Source organism: Vidua chalybeata, chromosome 9 (genome assembly GCF_026979565.1).
Source record: "Vidua chalybeata isolate OUT-0048 chromosome 9, bVidCha1 merged haplotype, whole genome shotgun sequence".
Taxonomy (NCBI): Eukaryota; Metazoa; Chordata; class Aves; order Passeriformes; family Viduidae; genus Vidua; species Vidua chalybeata.
In genome coordinates this window covers 30,758,194-30,782,296 of record NC_071538.1, presented here as the reverse complement: position 1 = coordinate 30,782,296, position 24,103 = coordinate 30,758,194, and the positions used below count along the sequence as shown (strand labels likewise).

At 39.6% G+C, this 24,103-nt stretch overlaps 1 protein-coding gene across 3 annotated transcripts in view; it reads left to right on the top strand.

Annotated features, from left to right (window-relative positions):
- BRINP3 (BMP/retinoic acid inducible neural specific 3) overlaps positions 1 to 24,103 on the top strand; it is a 200,321-nt gene that overhangs the window by 145,383 nt on the left and 30,835 nt on the right. For all 3 annotated transcript variants that reach the window (XM_053951027.1, XM_053951025.1, XM_053951026.1), the window contains one exon: positions 17,681 to 17,903. In XM_053951027.1, the coding sequence (XP_053807002.1) occupies positions 17,681 to 17,903 (223 nt within the window). The remainder of the gene's footprint in view (positions 1 to 17,680; positions 17,904 to 24,103) is intronic.

Below are 24,103 nucleotides of genomic sequence, written 5' to 3'. Positions count from 1 at the left end.
ACTAACACTAAAAATATCACCTCTAATGGAATCAAGCAGGGCTCCATTTGCCTTTCCTGATATGCATGAAAGTAGCCTTGCACTGGGTTTTGTAGCCTGATGGGACAACTAAAAACAACAAACAAACTGGTGATCCAGTCTGACCTGCTGCTTTCACAGGTCACTAAGTTTCCCAGAGATTCCAGGCTATGGAGTCCACCCATGTTAGATTAAAGCTGTGCAATCTTCTCGAGTGTCCCTGCAGCCCTCCTCACCTTTTCAGTGTTCCATTGTTCTTTAATATTGCCAATTTTCTTGTTCCCCTTCTGCCCCAATAAAGGAGCACCTACTTGTCCAGGTGTTTCTCCTACCTCAGTGCCTCAGTGAACTCCACCTTTCTATTTCAGGAAAAAGGTTTGACCTAAGCACTTGGATGTAATTTGTTTCCCTCAATAAAGAGTGTCAAGTTTCCTTGAAAAAATTCTGCCATTTTGGAAGTAGGTGGGACTTCCACAGCTTATGGTTGGGGCAGTGTTGAAGGCGATGCAGATAAAAAATTTGCTGTGTTACACATCACTGGTTTGGGAAGATTTTGAGAGTGTTAAAGAGTTAATGTACAAAGAAACTAATTCTGACATACAACACTGAATGGAAATTTAGCATGTTCCAGAGATCATGATCCACTGTTCCAAAACATAGGAAAGTCAAGAAGACCCCCAAAACCATCCACAGGCTCTGGATTCTGACAACAAGGATAAGAACATGATCACACATTTCTTGTGCCATCACACATTTCCTGATCCTGGCTGCTGAGTATCTTTGGAAATCTGAACACTCCATTTAAATAACAGCAATTTTCTTTTAAGGTGATCTGGCAGTTGACATTGAAAAAAAAAAAAATTGTAGCAGTCCCTGTAGTGTAATTTCATTTTTTGGAAGAAAAAGGCTATCAAAAGAAATAAGGACATGATGGTAGTGTTGCTCACACAATAGAAAAGGACAAAATTGCATTTTCATAATTTCTTTTTTTTAATCACTAGCATTTATGAGACCTCCTGGAAATATGAAAGTAAAATCTTCCATCAAGCATTTATTTTCACATATCTGACATGCAATGGGAGCTTGTTGCCGTCTCTCTGCATATTTCACAATATGCTTAGCAGTGGATTTTTCCTCCCTTGAATGCAACAAAATCCCTTTTGGAATATTTCCTTGGAAAGCATGGGATCAGGAGATGTACAATAAATATTATGATACATAATTTCAAAGTAGCTTTGAAACAACAAACCCATTCTTTTAAACATTTAGTTTAAATACCAGCTAAGATAGAAGGAAAGAGCACACCCACCACAAACTGGACAGAAATTTGACTGTCACAGCTGGGCTCAAGGGTGATTCAGTGAAGCACTGAAATATGTGCCTGTGTGAATCATTTGAAGTGTTTGAGGAAGTGAAGATAACATTTTTTAAACAATTTGTAGTCCATTAACTTCAGGGATTTGACTTGAATGTCCAGCAGAAGCTTTAGAGGAGCAGAGCCAGAGCCATTGAGGCCCTTGAAGGGTTTGACCACAGAACACAAACACTGCTCACTCCAACAGACACGTTGGACACAGACAGAATTAATCAAAAGTCACCTTGCAAATATTTTGAAGTGCATCCGTCTACAGCTTTAAATGACAAACAACTTCTCAAAATGTCGAGTTTGATTTTTTCCAGTCACTTCTGTATCTGCTTTGCAGAGATAATTCAAAAGGTAAATTTCAGTATCACAGAAAGTGCAAGTGATGAAAGTACAGCCAAAGTAAATTGATATTAACTTTCACATTAATATTTGCTGAAACTATTTTTCATTGTCCATCCATCCACCATCACTGCTCTGATTGCAAATACTAACAGAAATGAATTGCTGGTGCAAGCTATTCTTAAATCCCTGGTTTCACTGGATTTGGATTTCATGTCTAATGCATTCCATAATTCCTAATAACTCTGGGATGTCTTGCTATTGAGCATTGGTTACCCTTTACATGTACAGACTTAAAATCATCTGAAAAAATGCAGTTTTGAAAGGTTCACCTGAAAATGAGGTCTGAACCTCAGTTAATACATAGCACTGTATAGATGTTAACAAAGTTTTTTTGTTTGCTCAGCAGAGATTGCTTTGGAGACTTTGGAGTCCTGTTCCTCAGTTCAATTATATTTTTCCCTTTCTTTACAGTGATTGAATTAATGATGTTCCCAAAATCCCTTGTATAAAAGAATTGGATTTAAAGGGCTGGAGAAAGTGGATTCTAATAGAGGAGATGATAAGCTTATTACTGAATTAAAAATCAGTAATACTGAAGATGAGGAAGTCCAACCATTTCATTATTTTTTGGGGGGTAGCATTTGCATCCTATATAATTACTTTTATGCAAAACCTACAGAAAGTAATACGAAAGATCATCTCCAGCATTCCATAATCTGCAGTGAGATTTAGAGAATTATCCATTTAATAGTGCCATGAATTTATATCTCCATTTTCAAAACTGCAAAATGTGGAAAATCACCATACACCTTCCTAACTCTCGCTTCTCCTTCAGCTCATATTTTCCCAAATGAAGTAAGCCCATGCTGCAAAATACCAACTTAGGAACAAGAAAGGCTCTTTCCACTCTTTCCATCACATCTGTGGAATTGGTTTAGGAAAGCCGAGCACAACAGAAGATTGACCAACCCTTTGTGGTCACACGCTCTGTCTGTATAAAACAGGACCCTGCCCTCACTCCTGGCTTCAAAAATGTTCCACTGTTTTTTGTGGAGCACCCTGATCCCTGTTTTCACACTGGAAATTGCTCCAACAGCCAGGTTGCAAACTGTTGTAAAATACAGCAAAATCAAAGCTGGAAATGAGCATTGGCTCACACCTGGAAGTGCAGGTGCTCAGGGGAGAATTCCTTACACTCCATGCCAGCCTCATGTGTTTGTTACAGATGGACAGCACTGCCTTTGTGATCGCTGAGGCTGTAAAGAATCTACAAAATAGCAATTCTGAGACTGTCCCAACATCAGGGACAGTCCAACAGTCAATCAATACACCCAGCCATAGCAAGTGATCATACTTGATCTCAAAAGCTACACAAATCTCTTAGTACTTCTTAGAAAAGAGAATGATAGTCGTAACTCTTGCATGTAGATACTCCTAGATGCTGAGCACATAGCAATAAAGAGTGATACATCTGTTGAGTTACTTTTTCATCTACTTTTTTTTGTAGCAATCAAAAAATAACAGATACAGCTGGACTTAATTTGCTAAAAATATATTGATGATGCTTTGAGACAGTAAGTGCAAAGCTAGGCAGTTAAACAAAATATAAAGTTATATCTTTAACTTGGATTTGAATAGACTAGATTTCAAGCTAGAAAAAAAGTAATGTAAATAAATTTGAATAGATTGTCCAGTGCTGAAGACAGAAACCTTCTGTGATGCACAGAATACATTATGAGGAGAGTCAAAGGCAAATTCAAATCTTCAAGATCAAATGTGAATCACAACATAAAGACACAGGGGGCAAGAAGTCTGCACCATTGGATAAGTACTAGCTTTTTCACCATTTCATACACTATTGTTCTGGAATCACCTTAATTATGGATTATATTAATATTTCCTGACAGTGCATTAAGGAATGCAACCAGTGGAACAATCTTCTCCTCCTCTTCTCAGACAAGCATTTTAAACTATTGCTGTCCTGTTCTTCCTGATGGACAGCTCCAGAAAAGCTGCAGCAGATCTGCATTCAGACTGCGAAATTTAATCTTAAAAATCCCTCTATCTAGTCAGAAAAATCAAGTGTAATTTTGTTTGCCACCTCAATAAGGCTCACATTTTTGCTATTCCTGTGGCACAAATCCTTTCTTAAAACTGCTTTAGCAGAAGAGGACACTGTGGGATTCCTTTTTATTGCCTCTACCTGCATCCAAATCAAAGTCACCTGGCTGACAAGTACAAAAGGTAATTCTTCCCAGCAGCCAAGTTTGTAGATTGACATCATGGAGACACTGACCTGGGTCCCAGCCTTCTTCCTTCTTACCAGCAGTGATAATGACAACCCTAAGAGCTAAAAAATGCCCTCAATGACTCCTGTGTAAAATACAGTGATGTTGTCTTAAAAAATTTCAGACTGTCATTTAATCTCTAGCTAAAAATTATCTTGGCATTTATAGTGTTTGCTATGGTTCTTCTGCTACAGGAGAAGAGAAAATAACCACCCCCTGCCCCCTGGAAAAAAAACAGAAAAGCTCTCCCCCAAAAGAGGCCAACAAAAATCCCTCAAAGAGAAACTACATTCTAAGACAGACATTTTAAAACATGTACCAAATGTCTCATTTATACCTGTTTCAAATTACTAAGAGGAAGTAAAAGGGCAGAAGGTAACTGCAGGCATAATTTGGAAATGTCAGTTTAAACAGAGACGTTGTGTTGTACACTCTGATCAGAAGAAACTTATTGCATTTATAATGGAGAAAAGATGCCCAGAATGATTTTCAGACTCAGTATTGAGATTTCAAATCCTAAATAACGTCACAAGATGACAAGGTTTGACTTGGCATCACAGACAGACTATAAATTCATAGGCCCACTCCATCATTTGCAGTGAAGGCAGTTTGCACTGGAAGTCCTGTCTTAGTCCAGTGACATATTCTTGCTTTTCCAGCTGCAGTGATTCAATTTAAATGCACATAAAATGAGACTAAAAATGAAATCTGGAATTCAGACTGAATGCTGGAGGATTTCTTCAATTTATAGAAGCCACAAATCTAACCTTGCTGTCTGATGAGCTTTGCTTTGGTGGGTTTGGGGGATGCCCCTCCAAGAGTCCTTGCGCAGAGCCCATCCCAGATGTGCCTGGGTCACTCAACACTGTCTGTCCCTCTCTGCTGACCAGGACAGACCCATTGCCATGCAAAGTGAGTCCCATTTGAAATCTTAATTGAAAGACTCCTTGTGAACAGTCTGAACTGACTCACTGGCAGCTGAAGGTGCTTTTTAATCACAGAGAATAAAGACTTCAATCAATATGGTTCAACGTATTTGCCCCTGAGCAGTGGAGCGGTGGTTTGCTTCCAAACACTGCTTACAGCCTCAGGCTCAGGGCCAGGAAAACTTAGCCCCCTGAGTTCTTAATACAATTATTGTTTTCTCTATTATCTTGCAGGGGTGTTAATTTGCCTCCCAGTAATTAACTTCCCTCTGTGGTTGTCAGGAAGTTTAATCAATAACATGAGCAGATACACCAAGCTGCCATTCCGACTGTGACCAATGCTCCCCTCCCAGCTCTTCCACCCCTGTGGAGGTGTCACTGTTTTAGTTAAATGAACAGGTGGGATGTGCATAATGTCTTTGGAGGGTCAGTGTCTAAATTGTTCCTGTCCTACTGCAAAAATGATGGTACAGCTGATATAATTGCCCCTGTTCCAAAACTAAAAGCATTATACAACTCCTGCTAAAGCTGCACCTGGCAAATCAACTTATGAAAGTTTTATGTGGCACTGCACTCTGAGATACTTCAAACACTGTGATGACATTATAATAAGAGGAGGAGCAGAAGGCTTGATCTAATATAATTCTACTTATGTCCACCATGTACAGGACATAATGTAATTCCCTTCAAAGCTAGTGACAAAATCCCCTCGTTCTTGGTGGAATTCCAACCTGCCTTGGCAGCTTTGGGCTTTCTTTATTAAGAGTGATGTCACTCTGTGGCCTCTCTTTTCTTCTAGGGCAGTGTTGTCTGTTCTGATTCATAGCTTCTTAAATCTTCTCCCGGAACAGCTTAACACTGCTTATTTACTTCAATGTGTTTTCCAAGAACATTTTTCAGTTTCACTCATTCTCTTCCCTCCTTTATCCTCTTGTGAATCATTCCATGTTTATTTACCCTACCCAGTTTTCAAACTGTAGGAGTTGACAGCATGTTCAACTAAGGTAAATTTTGGACTGACAGAGGTTATATCTATATCTGCCCATAAGGAATAGGTCTTATGCATTAAGTGAATTTATAGTTCTGTAGAAGGATAAAAAAGGACTTTGGGACATCCATGTTGCAGGACTACTTCTAAACCACACTGTAGTAATAAAAATGTTTAACAAAAAAAAAAAAATCCCAAATAACCTGTAGATAAATTTTTGAGACATTTTTCTTGAAAGTTTACTGTGACTTCCAAGGGCCATCCCTTTGAAGGGGAGGGATAGAAACATTTTAAGGAGTAATGAACCAAAATCAAACCTGACAGGATGAAGGGAATGCCCTTCAAACGCTGGTACTTACAAAGACAGCTGTGGAGTCTGTCTGGCTTTTTGGTTTCTGGAAAGGGAACTTGCTGTCCAGGTCATATTTAGATTGCAATAAGAAACATGTTGCTTCATTGTAGGAAATGTGAGCCCTTCCAGCTTGTAGCAGAATCCAGGCAAGGTTATCTCCTGCCCAGCAGAACTTCTGAATTAATCCACTATTTATAGGATGATATTCTGGTTTCGCTACCAATTTTGGCTGAAATTATTTCACCTTTATGTGGCACCAGGAGACTTTCCAGCCTTGTGAGAGGAGGATTTTTGCTTTCGTGTTCCTATGACAGGCTGACATTACTAGCATTAACTCTACAACTCACACATATACACGTGTGTTTGTATATTCATACACATATCTAACATCTATCATAGAACCACAGAATCATTAAGGTTGGAAAAGACCTTTAATATGATCAAGCCCAACCACCAACCAGCACCACCACCCTGTAGTCCAAACATTTTTAAAATGCTTCCAGGACTGGTGAGTCCACCACTGCCCTGGGCAGCCTGTTCAATACTTGACAACCCTTTCCATGAAGAAATTTTCCTTAATATCCAATCTAAAGCTTCCCTGGTGCAGCTTGACACCATTTCCTCTGATCACTTTTAACATTTACAAGAGGTTCCTCAGAATTATATATATATAAATGACTGACCAGAGGATCTCTTTTCCCCACCAATTCCACCTCCATGCTGACACTTATCCCTGTTGTTCCCTTTTTGCAGAGCACAGGGATGAGAGGAGCTATCCTCGCAGCATTCCTCACTTCAAAAAGAAATCAACCAAACCACTCCCCCCACCCCTCCAAATCTGCCCCACTGCCAGAATCATCCAAATTTGCTTTCCTGAGGTTTCTGTAGCAGCTGGATTGTTCCTCTTCAAATAGTCTGTCCAAAAGGAAGTGTGGACCTCCTTTCTTCTTCGAAAAACAGAGGCCATGTCTTGCAGAAAACACACATTTCTTCCCTTCCCTTTGTCCTTCAGAAAGTTTAAAGGAGAAATCCTTTGCTTTGGAGAAGGAAATGTTTTAATTATCAGGAGAGCTGGCTGATTTAGCCTAAATTGGAGGGAGAAGGGGAAGGAAAATTCAGATTTACTGTCTCTTCTCTGAAGAAATAAGGTTGTTTCCAGCTGCACTCTTCTGCTTCTTTGAATTGGATTATTTTCAAACATATATTTCTTGGAACACAGCTGCTACTTCTTTGACAAATTGAGTAATGCATCACGAAGAACTAAAATTCATGGCAACATAAAAACAAATATATGTTCATTTTTAGCACTTTGTTTTCTCCAGGCTTCTGCATCATGGTGGGATATTTTAAAAAACATCTATCTTTTATAAATCTCTTTAATAACATCCACACAATATTGAGGCAGCACTTTAATGAACAGCAATCACATCCAACCATTTGAAATGTGGGCCCCATGGTTTATATCCTCTCAGACTCCCAGCTTTGTGCTTTCAGGTCTTGATTTACAGCTGACAATGGTATTTGACTCGCCATCATATTTATTGCCCTGATTAAAATTAAAAACAAACATTGTTATGGAATAGGAATGATAACATGGTGGTCACATTGCTGGAGCAGCAACAGGTTTGCACAAACAATACAGTAAAATGTGTGATAAAATGGGAATTAGGAGATCTTTCCTTCCAGAACTCTCACCCCTTACACTAATTGCAGCTCCAAGGAGGGTGCAGTTGCCTGGAGCAATAGGCAAAATTATTTTTATTATTTGTAATAAATGGCAACAATTAAATTTGGGGTCTGATGTGCTGACTGCCCTATAAAGGTATAATAAGAGCCAGGCCTTTCTGAAGAGTTTGCAGTCTAAACAGAAAAGTCTCTTGAAGTGTAGCAGAGATTAAGATTTATATATAGGATGCTACAAAATATAAAGACAGATACTTTAAAGAAAACAACCAGGAATAATCTTTGAGTAAGTTCAAAATTCGTTATTGTTGTTCTTGTTTTTGGTTTTTTTTTTTTGTTTGATGGTTTGGGTTTTTTTAATTTGGTTTGGTTTTTTTTTTTTTTTTTTTTTTTTTTTTTTTTTTAGGATTGCAGTAAAGTGTTTAGCTTTCATTTTGAAATGCTTATTAATTTATAATTTTTTTTGCTTCATAACTTTGATGTTATAATATGAAACTAAAAGTTGACATAACAATAAAAAAAATTCTATTCCATCAAGGTGAAGTATTTTGACTGATTCAAAGCAAACAGGAAAACTGCAATATTTCTATTAGAGGATTTCAGAGGATTAGAGGCATTTGGAAAATTTTAGGAAATGTATAAAAATTTAAGATAACTTTAGAATTCTAAAAATCCTTTCACCTTTTCTTTGCACAGTTCTACTTAAGAGCCCTTTTGGTGGTGACATTTTTAGCAGTTTTCCTTGGCTATTGTGTGTGATGGCAGACTTCTTTCCAATTCCTAACCTGTAGGAAAAACCAGTCAGTATTTATATTAAATAATAGTCTTGTTTACAGTACCAGCAGATAATCACCCCTGAAATGGACACACAGCAGGGCTGGCTGACTTTGCTGCTCCGTGTTACTGTTTCTGTAGGGAAATAAACTTCTGGAGCTACTAGAGATATTTCCTAAGGTTTTTTTCAAGGAGAGCTTCTGGTCTGAATATTCTTGTTTGTTGTGATTGTCACTGCTTTCCCTTATGCAACATTATCTGTTTACTTTGGCTTCCTGATAGAAGGAATTGTGCCAAAGGAAGGCTGGAGTCCTATTAAAACCAGGTGTAGGCAAATGATTAGCAGAGACAAGGAGACAGGTTACCTTGAAGGAAAAACACTACAGGAACGAATTAAAACTGCAGCTGATTTTTTTTTTTTTTAATTTAATGTAAAGTTTTGAGTTCCTTAAGTAGATTTTCATCTGTTGGGCAGTAATCTGGAAAGGCATTATTACAGGCACATGCCTCTGGAATGTCATCTCATGGATGGGAGGGGGAATGGCACAACTGGGAATGCATCAGGAGTCACACAGTGTTCAGGCCTGTGAGGAAAAGGGTTAGAGGGTCACACATCCTATGTGAAAACTGGTGGCAAGTTCAATACAGCCAGGGTCTGTCCCAGGACTTGTTCTCTTTACTTTCTTCAGCAATTACTTGGAGAAAGTGCCCTCTTATCAAATTTGCAGATGCTGCCAGTTTGAAGGAGTGAGACAGAAATATTCAAGGTCAGGGCTGGCATACAGGGGGAGCTGGACAAGCTGGTGGACCAGGACAAGGAGGACCCGGTGAAGTTCAACAGGGCAAAAAGAGAAATTCTGCTCTGGACAGGCAAAGCAACAGCTGGGGCTGGATCTGCCTGGCCAGGAGCAGCCCTGCTGGAAGGTTCCTGGGGCAGAGGATGAAGTGGCCTGACAGCACCAAGGCCACATTTTGGGTGCTACAAAGGAGGGACCAGGAGATCAAGGAGGGGATTAGCCTCAGTACTTTTTGGACCACATTCAGATGCTGCATCCACTTTGGGGCTCCACAGTACAGGAAAGACATCAGGAAGCTGGAGTGTGGTCAGGGATGTCACCAGAGAGGTGGGGGCTGGAGAAGCTGCCCTGAGAGGAGAGGCCCCAAGAGGGGTTGGTCAGCCTTGGGCATGGAGACCTCAGAGAACACAGAGCAGCCACCTTGTCTGCAGGGAGGGGAAAGAGAGCCAGGCTCTGTGTGGGGAGAGACAACAGGCATCAAGTGAAACGAGAGGGATTCACACTGGGGATATGGAGAAATTTATTCCCCATAAGGGCACTTGAGCCTTGACTGCAGCAGATTCCAAATCCTGACTGGAGCAAGCTCTGAGAAAGTTAATCTGATTTCAGAGTTGACATGCTTGAAGCACAAGATCATCTCTCCTTGGACTACAGAGTGCCCAAGGAAATAACAAGTCTGACTTAACATCTGATCCCAGAACTCTGGTTGAAGAAGTGAGCTGGCTTCCTGAAGGAGCAGTGCTTTGTACAGAGGAGTGATCATTTGCAATTCACACTATGAGAGTGAGAAAAGAGGAAATGCAGTGGAGAACAAGAATTCACTTGAGCTAATTTTGAAGCTGTCTGCAGCACTCTGACTTGGAGCAGCACATCAGTCGATATCATTGCTTGTTCAGACACCATCACACCCTCATGTGTTAAAGACCAGTTGATTTTTGCTAGTTTGCCTTAATACCACTGTAACATTTTGTCAGAGCCAAAGCAGAACAGTTTTTGCATGAGGTATTACTCACTTCTAGACTGTGATGGCAGAATTTTAATACCTCTAGAGCAAGTTAAAGAACTTGACTAAAAAAGAGGATGTGTGTACGAATGACTGATGTACAGGTTTTTAAGGGAGAAAAATATTTCCTTAAAGCCTTATTTAGAGAAATGACAAAACAGCTCATTACAATTGCTCTCTAATGGTAGATTTTGACATGATAATGTCAAAAAAAGGGTTTTCTCCTATACACATATTTTTACTGAACTTTGTTAAATGAAAAAAACCTCTAAAATCCAAATCCTTATTAATATTAGAAAACACATAGGCTACATAAAATTGTGAATAGTATGTTTCAGTCAACAACAGGCTCTTACATTTTTTCAGTTATTTTTAGGCTGCTTTTGCCCATAAAATATGACTGCTTTTTTAGGGTTTCAATATTGTTTAAAAAAATTAAAATTGATTTTGGGTAGATGATGTAATCCACAATTAGACAGGATTATATATTTACTGAAGCACCATGCTGTAATTTCCAATGCTGAAAGTTTTGTTTCCATAAGATTATATTATTTCATTTGGGATAAAATGGCTCATCAGAAAATATGACATTAAGTTAAACAACAGAATGATGCTTGATGGAATGTCATCTCCCCAGAAACTGCCATTGAAAGAAGGTGGCTGAAATTACTTGAGAGTTATTTTGCTATGAAACAATTTTTTCCTTAGCATATCACCAAATGCAGATTATTTTCAAACTATGCTTTATGTTGTCCTAAATTGTACATAGATTTTCACCTCACTTAATTATTGTCACATGTATGTTGTTATCTATTTCAGCCATAATAAGAACCAGCAGGGGGAAAACCCCCAGTATTCTATTTCCTTTGATAGAAATCCATGTCAAATTTGAACTTTCCTATTTACTTAGGAGTTCTAGTATTCCATAAGCACATCTCTGAGACTTCCCTAGGCACAAGCCATGGCTCAAAGGAGCTCCTGCTCCTGCTGCCCTGACTGCACAGGCTCAGGCTCTTCCCTGCCTTTGTGCAGAGTGTGTCTGGGCTGTGAGGAGGAAATTGCTCCAACGTCCTTAGTCCTGAGCTGATCTCTGTTACACTGACTGGGGAAAGAGTGCCTATATGATTTAAAAGGAAATTTCAGGAATGACAGTTTCCAAGCTCAGTCCTGGAATTGCTCTGTTTATTCTAAAGTAAATAAGATACAAAAGTGCATGGTAAAATTTGGTATTTTCATATTTCCAGCATGACACTGCTGTCGGATGTCAGCCTGCAGCACCTCTAATAACCTGGTGTTCTGGTTTGTAAGCAAAACCAGTGAGAGACTCCAAGTCAGAAATACAATTTATTAGGAAAAAGGAAAAGAAACAAAATCCATCCAACAATACAAAAGGAAAACCACTGACAGAGTCAGAATACAACCTGACACCGTTTTAGTCAGGGTGTTGGTAGCAGTCCAAATTGGAATGGCTGCAGTCCTCCTGGAGTGTCAGGCGTGGTTCTTTCGGAGCAGTGATCCTGTAGAAGGGTGTAGTCTTCCTTTGAAGATGCAGTGGAAAAACTCAGCTGTTCCTCTTGGGAATCCAGCAGAAAAGGCTGAGTCTGGTGTCCCAAAACTCAGATTATATCCAGGTAGGAATGCTTGGCTCCTCCCTCTGGGCGAGGCATCTCACAATGGGATGTTCTAGTTCTTACCAGTCATGCAGTGACATTCAATGACCCATTATCAGCAGATGTCTCCCCTGAGAGAGGACTGGTTGTGGAAGAGATAAAGAAAACTGCCCAATTAACAGAAGACAACTGCCATACAGATGGCCAATGGAATACATCTTGCTTCTCAGTCTGGGACACCTGGTGTTCTAAATCCTCAAGCAGGTATAAATCCATTGACTTCCAAGGATCCCTCAACAAGGGATCTTAGGAAACAAGCTAACCCAAAACATTTTGGCAGCCTGGAGGAGTTCCACAAACCACTCAAATAAACAAAATCAGAACTGTGCTGTGTAGGTGGGACAGTCTTATACAGGCCTTGTAGCAATATACCAGGGAAAATCAAAATATTCACAGCAGAGAGATCAGGGCTCCTGTTCTCTTCCAACAGAGAGCAGGTGCTGGAATCTGAAATGCAGGGAGCTCTCAGAACTTTGGGTCTGTAAGCCAAAGCTTAGGATTAAACACAAGATTTGATCTGAGACCTTGGAAAAGGCTCCCAAACTTAGGTGCTAGAAGCGAGAATGTGGATTTATAATTTAAAGCAGAGACATGTTAAGCTGAATAAAAAAAAGTTTAGAGTCTCAGAGTTTAAGATATAGAAATAAAAGTAGTTACAAAGGTAAACAAGGAGCTCAGAATGCAGTACTGTAAATTTGTCATAACATAATTAGCTAAGAAAGCTTACTCTGTAACATAAATCCACAAGACTAAATATTTAAAGATTAAGTCAAAAACATATATCCTTGTTAGTAGTGTTTTATTTGTCAACAAATCCTTAAAAAGTCATGTAACTAGGAGTCTTGTGACTTTCTGAACCATGCTCTAAAGATGTGAGCTGAACTTACACTTCCTACTTATGTAGAAGATAAGAAAATAAACTACATCAACAAAAACAACTCAGAAGCCCCATCTCTAACTTATTCAAAACTCCTTCACAAATCCCCAGAAGCAGGCACCTTTGTCCCTTGCAGCAGAGCACTGTCAGATCCTTGGATGAGGCTTCCTGGATTTTTCTGGCCTTAGCCTGCTCTGTCTGCAGAGTGGCAACCACTGGACCCAGCACTGAGCCCTGCACCAAATAACACTGAGGATCCAATTTACATCTCTGCAGCTCTAGGTATTTCTCACAGCCTAAATATGTCTGATATTCACCTGATTTCAGCAGGAATGTTTGCTCCCATTATGATCTTTCTCATTTATTCTTTCCCACTGAAATATGGGATGCCATTTCCATCTCCAGGCACTGTTGACACAAGGAAGATTTACCTGGCAGAAAGGAGAAGTGAAAAGAGACACAACCAGCCAGAAAATGATCTTGCTTACCCACCACTGCATATAATGTTTTACCTTTTTTACCTTATTTGCGATTAATTAAGAATATATAAAATCATATTGAGTGTACTACCCACGTGAAAATAAAAAGGAAGCGCTATAACCAGATTTTATGTGGTATCAAGAATCATGATCTGATTTTTGGGGTTGTCCTGTGCAGGGCCAGGGGTTGGATTCGATGATCCATGTGGGTCCTTCCCAGCTCAGGATATTCCCTGATTTTATGAATTAAAGTATCAATTTCTGTGGCCCCTGGGACTGTAATACTGGCTGTTAATCCTCAGGAATGGCTGGCACCGTGTGTTGATTAGAGTGTAATAGTTTAATCATCTCTCAGTGTTAGGAGTTCATGTTGTAGTTTCACAGATCATGAAATGTGTCTGTTTAAGATATGGGCACATTATCTTCTTCTTCTTATTATTTTTTTTTTTTTTTTTTTTAATGCAGCAGGCACTATGTAACCATGTTCATTTTATCTCTGTCTCTCCTCCACCTGCATTATGGAGCTCATTAGCAGGATCAGACAGGGCACAAGGGTAGTCAAAGATGATGTTTGTTACAGGGAGAAAAAAACATTTTCTGATTGGAAATGCTGTTGCACTGCAAGCTGAGGAGCGTAAACCTTCCTTATCACTTCTAAACACTGCATGGAGCAGTTGTTAGCTGTAGAGATTAGTGCCATCGAGCAGAGGACAGCAAAGTGACAACATTCCTTAAATACGTGGTTAGAGCAATGAGAGGGCTAAAAAGGCATCCCCTGAGCCTGTTGTTTCCTGAGGGAGTTGCCTTTGTTTTGGCTTCACGAAGCTCATTTTAAGGAGCTTTACCAGCTTTACCTCGGAGGAGGCAGAAGGGAAACGAGGTCTTAGGAATTAAGCAGGTAGTCAGGAATGTGGCTTTGGGATTTCATCCCCCCCAAAGGTGTCAGAGTATATATTTCTATACATATATACCCTCAGCTCTCTAAATCTGGTAGAATTTGTCTGGTTTTTACAAGCTGCAGATCTGTACTTTGTACAGGACTTCGTATCAGCTCAGTTAACCTTACTTCCTATTATTTTTTTTTTTAATTAGCATTTTTAATATTTTTAAGTCTTTTAGACTTGTAAGGCTTTACCAAGCCACTGGGAGAAGCCAGATATCACCTTCTGTGTAGACCTGGGAGGGACTGAGGGCTGGGAAGGGCAGTGTGAGGATGTCACTGAGCTCAGGAAGGAACTAAACTCTCTGACACTGTCTTTGAGCTGCCAGTGAGTCAGGCATTCCTTTATTCTGGCCAGGATGTGCACTGGAAATCACTCCAACTACACATGTCCATTACAGGACTTTGCACATTCTGTACATTAACAGAAAACAAAGAATTCTTTGGTTCTATGTTACATCATTCTTTTCATTAGTTAGTGTGTGATCTGCTATTGGATACTGATCCCTTTGCCTTTCATGCTCATTTGGTCTAGTGCTGTGGCTCCCTTAACATTCTGCTCTCAGAGAGAGAGACTCCAACTTTACCAGGGAGATTGTAATCAGATTAATGTCTGATTAATGTCTGATTACCTCCTCCATATCTTCTAGATTCCCAACACGTAAATTTTAAAATCCCACACCTCCAAAAGTCCCTTTTTGTTTGATGAAGCTTATCAGGCCCTGCCCAGCCTGACCCAAAGCCTTGGTGGTTTAAAGATTAAACCAACAACAGAGCCCAGCTCCCCTCCCCCTTGGCAAAGGGGAACAAACCCATGACTAAAGCTGCTTAAAACTAAAAAGAATGTTATGGCATTTCCAAAAAGGAATCAGAGGTTGGTAAAGTTGGACTGGGCTCTGAGAAACCTAAACTAGAGAAGCTCACTGCAGTCAGGGTTAGACTATAAATGTCCTTTCTGACCCAAATTATTCTCTTATTCTGAGGAAGGAATAATTATCACTTGGGAAGGAGAAAACAGAACCGTCTATCCCAAAACGACACTAAGATTCACAGAGATGCTCATCTGTTAATGTAGAATTTATTAAATATTCCCATTAATTCAAATTGTTAGCTGTACACCCAGGAATGAACATTCTTCCTGGACAGAGGATAAAACCAACTTAGACAAAATTAAGGAAGGGAAAAAGCAAAAGATAAAAGGCTCCAAATAGTTGATAAGATAAAGAAACAGTTCTTTTCCCTCATGCCCTAAGGACAGCAGAGGGGCTGTGCAAAGATGAAGGCATGAGGCCAAAATGAACAACACATTCCCAGAGGAATTATTAAAAAAAATTTATTAAACATACAATCATCATATTTGCCCCTTGATTTCAATTTTCTACCTTCAAGAAGACCTTTCAATGCTTTTTGTTTTGTCATGAGTGTTCACCTGTCACTGTTGAGCAGGATGGGAACGAAAGACTCTAAGTTAGAAGGTAAAGAGAATGAACTGATTTATTTTAAATGTACTGTTCTATATATAGAGAACATCGTGCAGACTAATTTTATTGGTTTTAGAGTAAAAACATCTCACACCATTGGTGTGCAGTGAATGACACACAGTGGCAGAACATATTTATAAACAATGTGAACAACAAGATAGATTAGAGAATTACTTATATTTTTTCTTAACTGCTTCCCAGGCTCTTGCCTGATTAGAAAAACTTTTCTCTTTCTCTCTGATTGAGCTGAGAATATCCACATTCACCCATCACAGAAAATAGTCTGCTGAAGTGGGACTGTTGTATTCCATCACTGCCCTGTGTCCTTCAGGATCTGGTCAAGGGCCACTACAGGTTATTTACAAAAGATCTTTTTCTCTCCATCCATAAAAAAGAAAATATTTTTTCCTGCTTTGTGTAAAAATGTTAAAAAACCTAAAGTAAAGCTAAATCAAAAGACTTATGAACAAGGAAGTTAATGGAGTATTATTTGATGCGAGTGGACATTTTCCCCAATCAACCCTCTTCCATGAGCAACCTAAAACTGCACCAATGTTAAATATTCTGATTATTTTTGTTTGAAGAGGGAGGCTACTTCAGGCAGCGGGATCTTTGCTTTCACATAGTCTGCTGAAATATAAACTATCCAAAAGGAGCATCTGGCAGGGTGAAAGCCAAACTGTGGGATGAGTGACTTCATTGCAGGAACAAGCTGAAAAAAAAAATGGATTGTGAAGGGTGGGAAGATAGCAGCAGGCAGAAGGGCAGGCAGGGAAACATACTGATACACAAAAACAAGAAAGAAAAAGGATAAACATGTGCATTCAAGCGTGCCACTTGTTCTCATATATTTCCCCAGTATCTGGAGCCCTTTTAATGGTAGTTTATTTAGGTTCATATACATCATCCTACTTATGGAAACAAACTCCCTGATTCATAAAACTCTTTTAATAAAATTCTGTCTGCACATCTTGTGTGGACTGAGCTACCAGAACGAGTCACAAAACATGGCATGTTCACAGTAACAATGACCTTGTGATTGAAGAACTTTTTCCTGCCACTTTAGAGACAAAAAAGAAGTTATATGGGAACATTTTTGAAGTGTCATAAAATTTTGAAGTACCATAAAATGCTTTGAAAGGCTCCATTTTAATTGTAAATACTTATGAAAGTCTAATTTAATGGCTTGTGTCGGGGTGAAATAACATATATATAAGAGCAATGGCCTGTAAAATCACATTTACTGGCATGTCCTAAGTATTAGAATATACTTCTTTTAAGACAGATTCTGATGTTCTTCAAACGAGTCAATAAACATTGATCATTAAACGCACATTTGCTTTCAGATCCCAGATTTGAAGGTAAGAAACTCTGATTCTTACTTAATCTTCATATTACCCAGGCTGAGAAATAAGGACAATGCTTGTATTGGCTTTAATATTAATTTTAAAATTATATAAATACTGGATTTTGTTGGCTTTATTCTAATATTACCCATAAAAATGTAGTCACCTTTCTAGTTTCAAAGAGTTAAAATTTTAAAATTTTCAAATTTTAAAAAGAGCTCAATTTTAAAATTTCAAAACATTGCATCTATGAAAATTGGTTTGAGAAAAAACAAATTAAAAGTTAATTTCTGCTGCAAGAATAACCATAGCCACATAATTAAAGACTATTAATTATTATTTTCTTTCAGACGAATTCAAATTATTTATGAAGAGGCTGCCTATGAATTATTTCCTGAACACATCTGCTGTGATGCATTTGTGGACAATGGATTCTAATTTCCAACGGCGCTATGAGCAGCTGGAAAGCAGCATGAAGCAACTCTTCCTCAAGGCCCAGAGAACGGTGCACAAACTCTTCAGCCTCAGCAAGAGGTGCCACAAACAGCCCCTCATCCGCATGCCAAGGCAGAGGTAAGTTTGAAAATACAGGCGTCTGTTCAAGGAAGGCAGGAGCCACCCCTGAAATGGAAAATGTAAACCTCCTCCCTCAAAATTATTCTAGTTTTGGAATTAAAAGGCTCTCAGGCAAAGATATGGGAGTAGGAATAACAGTTCTTTACTAGGAAAATTTAAAATACAAATGTAATAGTACAAAAAACCAACACTGCCAGAGTCAGAACATGCCCTGACCCCATGTGAGTCAGGGTGGTGGCAGCAGTCCCATTCCCCATGGTGGCTCAGCCCTCCTGCAGTGCCAGCTGTGCTTCTGCTGGAGCAGGGATCCTGGACAAGAGTGGAATTTTCCTCTGAAGCTCCAGGGCTGCTGGAGATGGGCCTGGGCTCCCTCTGGGAATGCAGTGGAGAAGAAAGCTGCTCCTCTGGGAATGCAGTGGGGAAGAAAGCTGCTCCTCTGGGAATGCAGTGGGGAAGAAAGCTGCTCCTCTGGGAATGCAGTGGGCAAAGGCTGCTGTGGTGTTCCAAAGGTCAGATTGTATCCAGGTAGGAATGCTTGGCTCCTCCCCTGGGCAGAGCATCTCCCCATGGGATGATGGAATTTTCTCAGCCATGCAGGGACACTCAGTGGCCATGAACAGAAGAGATCTCCTGGAGGGAGGATTGGCTGTGGGAGAGATAAAGAAAACTGCCCAATGAACAGAACTGCCCACCTTTAATAGATGGGAATAGAATACACTCCCAGCTAAACCTGAGACAGTAAGGAGCGCTCTATGAAATCATGAAAAATCCAAACATGCCACTAAAATCTCCTCAAGGCTGTGGATGTGGGAATGGTACAGGCACAGGGTACAGTCCTCATGTTTGTAAGAGTTGAATAGTCCCAGCTTGTAATATCACTCTGTTCCTCTTTTCCTAAATACAATGGGAAAGTTCAGAATAAATCCTGATTTGTTTGTGACTGTGTAGGATAGGAGGCGACTTAGAAGTGACACGAGCACAGATTCATCATCCCATTTGGTTTGCCTCTGTTTTACAGAGCCATGTTTTCCGTGGCACTTGTCCAGGTGTAACAGTGCCAAAGAATTGTGTACAGAATCCTGAATAACTGCTCTGGAGCAGGCACAACTGTTTTAGGAACTTTGCGGGTCATTATGCAATGTATACTACACACAATTGATTTCTCGTATCGTTTGTCAAATATGAATTAGATTGGAAAGGATGCCTGAGGAAAGAAAATAGAAGAGTTTCAGTCCTTCCTAGAAACAGAGAGAGATCCTGAAAGCCAGCTAATCAAATCTCTACATTAGCATAAAGTGGGTATGCTTGATTCCTGGTCGAAAATTGCTTTGTTGAAATTAGTGCAATGACACTACAGTAAATCTGAAATGAATGAGCTTTTAAGGACATTGTTCTTCTGAGCACAAGCATTGTGAGATAGTCCAGTGACTCCTGCATTTAGCACGTTTCTCCATTGATTTTAAAGAAATCTAGTTTAGGTTCAGTGTTCCAGAACTGCCAGGGATACTTTACACTCCCCTGCTTTTGACTCTGCTGTTGCAAGCTCAAGCACCATCAATTCCTCTTTGCCTTTCAGTGGCCCTCCCCCTTCTTTCAGGAGGCTGTGCTTGTAGCTTCCATGCCCCCTTTCTTCTACATATTGTGCTTTGTGCTGTGATCTGTTAGTTGAAACCAAAAATTCACTTGTGAGGTCATTTCATGATTAGAAAACATTCTGCCAAGAGAGGTTATATAATCACTGCAGAGCCTCGTATCCTCTCGGGTGTGTCTTGGCCATGACCTGAATGAGCATCCTGCAAAGAGATAATTCACCATGAACGACTTTTGCAGGAGCCCAGAGCTTCTTAAAACACAAGAAACAGTCCAGACTCACTTTTGCCCTCACCAAAATTGAATATAATAGATTTCAAATAATTTAAAATAACCAGGTCTTCTAAAATAACCTTCGTAGGGCTCTGGAGCAATTTTTGTTTGCCAGATAATGACAGTGATGAAGATGAAGTGAGATAAGTAAAGTTGCAAGGATTGATCAAAACACAGCTTTCTTGTTATATAAAGGATTTTTTTCAGTGCAGAACCTGCAACTTCATAATTTATTTTTTTTAATATAAAGATGTGGCACTGTGCCAAAAAGATCTGGACAGGCTGGAAAAGGTCCAGACAGAGGCCACAAAGATGATCCTGGAACAGGAAGCTGCCCCATTAGGAAAGGCTGAGAGACTTGGATTTGCCTGGCTGTGAGGAAAGAAGACTGAGGAGAGACCTTATTTCCATGTTCCAGTATTTAAAGGGGGACACAAAGAAGATGGTGACTCCCTTTTTACAAGGTGTCATGTGGAAAAGATGAGAGGAAATGGGTACAAAGTACTGCTGGGGAGATTCTGAGTGGACACAAGAGGAAAATATTTCACAATGAGAACAGTCAGTCGCTAGAATAACCTCTCCAGGGAAGCAGTGAACTCCTCGGTGCTGGACAATTTTAAGATGCAGCTGGACAGGGTGCTGGGCCATCTTTTCAAGGCCATGCTTTTGCCAAAAAGGTTGGACCAAATGATCCTTGAGATCCCTTCCAGCCTGAAGGTATTCCATGATTCTATCACAGTAAAATGTTACCAGCAACGAGTCTGCCTCTTCTACAGGGAGTTGCACCAAACTTTCACAGCAGTTTGATTTTGCAGTGTATCTCAAACTCAGAAATATCATCACTTACTTTTGAGTTAATTATGTCTCATTTTAGTGACTACTCTGAATTTTTTTCTTGTCACTACAGAGGGAGATAGGGTGTATGATGTAGTGATGAGCAACAGATTACTCAAATATCAGCGTTAAAGCAGGCTTGGGAATACTTTGCCAGTGGGATATGTTTGCTAAAAGAGGCAGATTTTAAAGGTTGGATTCCATCTGACTATCTGGGAAAACTGCCTTCTGACATCCAGGCTTTTATGGCTGATAAGAAGAGCTTTAAAATGAGAAATGAGGGGAAAAGGTCAAAAGAAATTGGCTTAATGTCCAAACCCATTAAAAAAAAAATCTGATAGATCAAGATAAAGTATTGGATAAAGGAATATCAGTAGTGAAAAGACCAATGGTGAGAAAGAAAACAGGACCTTGACAGGACAGTTTTCTGATATTCCTCATGATGAGAATATACCTAATCCAGATGAAAGACTGAATTTTTGATACCTGCCAACAGGTAAGTGAATGTAGAAAGAATACCTGAGTAATGCCATGGAGAAACAGGAACCATTGCTCAGGCTGTAACATCAAACATTGCAGCAGACAGTGAGTGAAATAAGAGAACCAAACCTCAGTACAATTTTTTTTGGTGTTCAAGAGAAGGCAGAAATAAAAGCAGAAAAAACATCTTTGTGATCTTTCAGGTCCCTTCCAGCCTAAGCCAGTCTATGATTCTGTGTGCCATGCACAGCCTAGGCTTCAAACAAACAAGAAGGGGAATTGGAACAAAATGTCATTTTTTTCCAGGGCTTTCTAAACAGCTCCTTCAGGTTAGTGTTTGGGTTCTGCTACTGGGTGAATTTTATTTTGGAAAGAGAAATTAGATTGAGTTAATGAAGATATAAATAACTATTTTCAATAGTTTTGGGCACGTCTTCTCAGATACAGATTAAAGAGGCAATGCTTCAACTTTTAGTAAAGGTCATGGTGTTGGCAGTGAGTAAAACCAACTCCGCTAATGTTTAATTTTACACTGAATTTCACTAATCAATAGAATATATGTATAAAGGATTTTTGAAGGGATATCTCGAGAGAGAGGGTTGTTTTTCCATGAAACTGGGAGGTATGTCCTCAAAGTTCAATGTAATTCATGAAAACTTTCTCTGAGACTGGAGTTTTATAGGGATTTATCTGTGCAGTCTGCCAGAAATCATTTGGTCACGCCTGAAGGAGCTCCTGCATACGGTCAAGGTTATCATTAATTACTGAAAATAATAATCTCTTTTCTCTGGCCAGAAAATTTCTTTCCTGAACATGAAACAAATTGTTGCCTGATTGTTTTAAATGGGACTTAATTAATGATTTACACAGAATTGCTTGCAACTTCTTTCATATTTCCTGACGACCAAGCTACTTAGTGATCATAATACTAAATTACATTAATATTTTAATTTTCTAATCCTGAAACCAAAATACCATTGAATCCTCTCCTAACATCATTGCTCACTGCAACAAAAAACTCAATTAACTCACAGGTTAAAGAAACTAAATTTCCACGTCTCCTTTTTGGACACAGTTTATATTCTTCAGCTAGAATAAAGCACAAATAGTTTTCTTTCAGTTTGCACTTGGGGTCAGAACAATTTACTGCAGCACTTTGTGTACAGTGGGGGTGGGCCCAGGATTGCAATTTTTATTTTATTCTGTTCACTGCAAATCTTTTCAAGTTCCAGATGTTCTGCCCAGCTTTTAAGCTTGCTTTCATTACCATGAAACAGACATTTGGTCCTTTTCCTTTTCATGCCAAGGTACATCAAACAGCCTTAGATTTCCATTGTGGCACTGCTGAGTGTAACTTTTAAAATTCACCTGAATTAATCAATCACTCTGTAATCAGTGGAGTACTTACTGGTTGTCTGAGTTCAACAAAAAAATACCAACTAAAATTCAAAGCCAACAAGGTGCAGGGAAATTTCTGGTAGATAGTCTGCTCCCATGTTGTATATTAAGGATGGACTAATAAAACATTCCATTTCAGAAGATAAAGAGAAAACCAAGATTAAAAAACAATGCACTCTGAAAAAGAAATGTGTTCTGCAGAGTAGTACTGCCAGGTGAGCTTCTGCCTCCATGAATTTGAGGCTCTGCTGCTTCAAGAGGCTGAAGTGATAATTTCCAGTATGTTCTCATTGCATTGACACATTAGCCTTAAAAGCATGGAGTATTCTTGTGTTCTCTTGGGCAGAATCCACTGCATGCAGCAATTGTTATCCTGCTCCTGCTGCAGCTTCTGTGCAGGACTGTGGTTGAGAGATGGCACAATACATTTTGCTTTGCAGGAATCAGCAGGTGGTGTAAAATACAGATGGGAGGGTTGTTGTTGAACAGAGCAAGGGGCACAGCACATTTGGTTTGCAGAAATCAAGCTGAGGTGTAAAACACGTGCGTGCCCTGAGCTCATCTGGTGCATTTCTGGGTTAGGATCATGAGCTGTGAGCAGCAGTGGTTAATCTTTGAAGGGGATTTGTTGTGGAGTGCATGCACTCTGAGAAAAGGACTAACTAGTCATTTAGTCCAAGCTCTGGATCAAGCTCAGCAGCATCTTCCTCAAATGAGGTCAGAAAGTGAAGTTTCCTCACAGGCATAGCCTGAGCCTGCTGGCTCACACCCCCACTGGAGGGTGACACCTGTGAGCCATCTCTAACATCACCTGCAGGTTGAACCTTTTCATTTGAACCTTTTAATTTCTCAAAGAAAAAATAAGTGGAGGGAATTAGTAAATATCAGTTGTACTGCAGAGGGGCACTGCAGCTCACATATGGCCAGGGGAAGAGGTGAAGCAGCAAGCAAAGGTGTGGTTATACAGTTGTCACTGTATTATGGGGAGGGAAAATGGGTTTTCTTTCTGTTTTGGTGAACACAGCAGTAAGGTTTAATTTCAAATGCAATGACTGTGCTGAGAAACTGAAAATCCCAGAAGACCTGATTCTACCCTTGAACTGCTATTAGTGATGTGAACCAGAGCTAGGGGTGTGCTGGCACTCACCTCCAGCCAAATTATGGAACCAAAGTGAGAGCACTGGAATCTCTGTGCTTGAGAGCATTAAAAGAAATATGAACTGTCTGAGTGGAGGAGAAGAATCTTCCCTTTCCCAAATACCTTTCAAGGACAGCAATGATTTCCTCTGATTTGCTCTAATATCCAACCACTAGTGAAAGACATGGAAGAGAGGAAGCTTTCATTTCTTCCTTCAGAAGTGCCAGTTTATAACTTGGTTTCATTCCTTTTGTGTCATTCAAATGGGTTCCTTCACTAATCATCCTTTGAAGTGAGTACACTCAGTACAGGACATTATTGTAGGTATGAACCTTATCTGTATGCACTTTAAATAATTTCATCATGAAAAAAGCATCACTTAAGGTCTAATTTAATCAGCACCATCTGTGATTTAATAAAGACATAAACAAAAATATTAAAAGGAGAGAGGTAATGTAAATACAGTAATAAGTCAGTGGGAAAA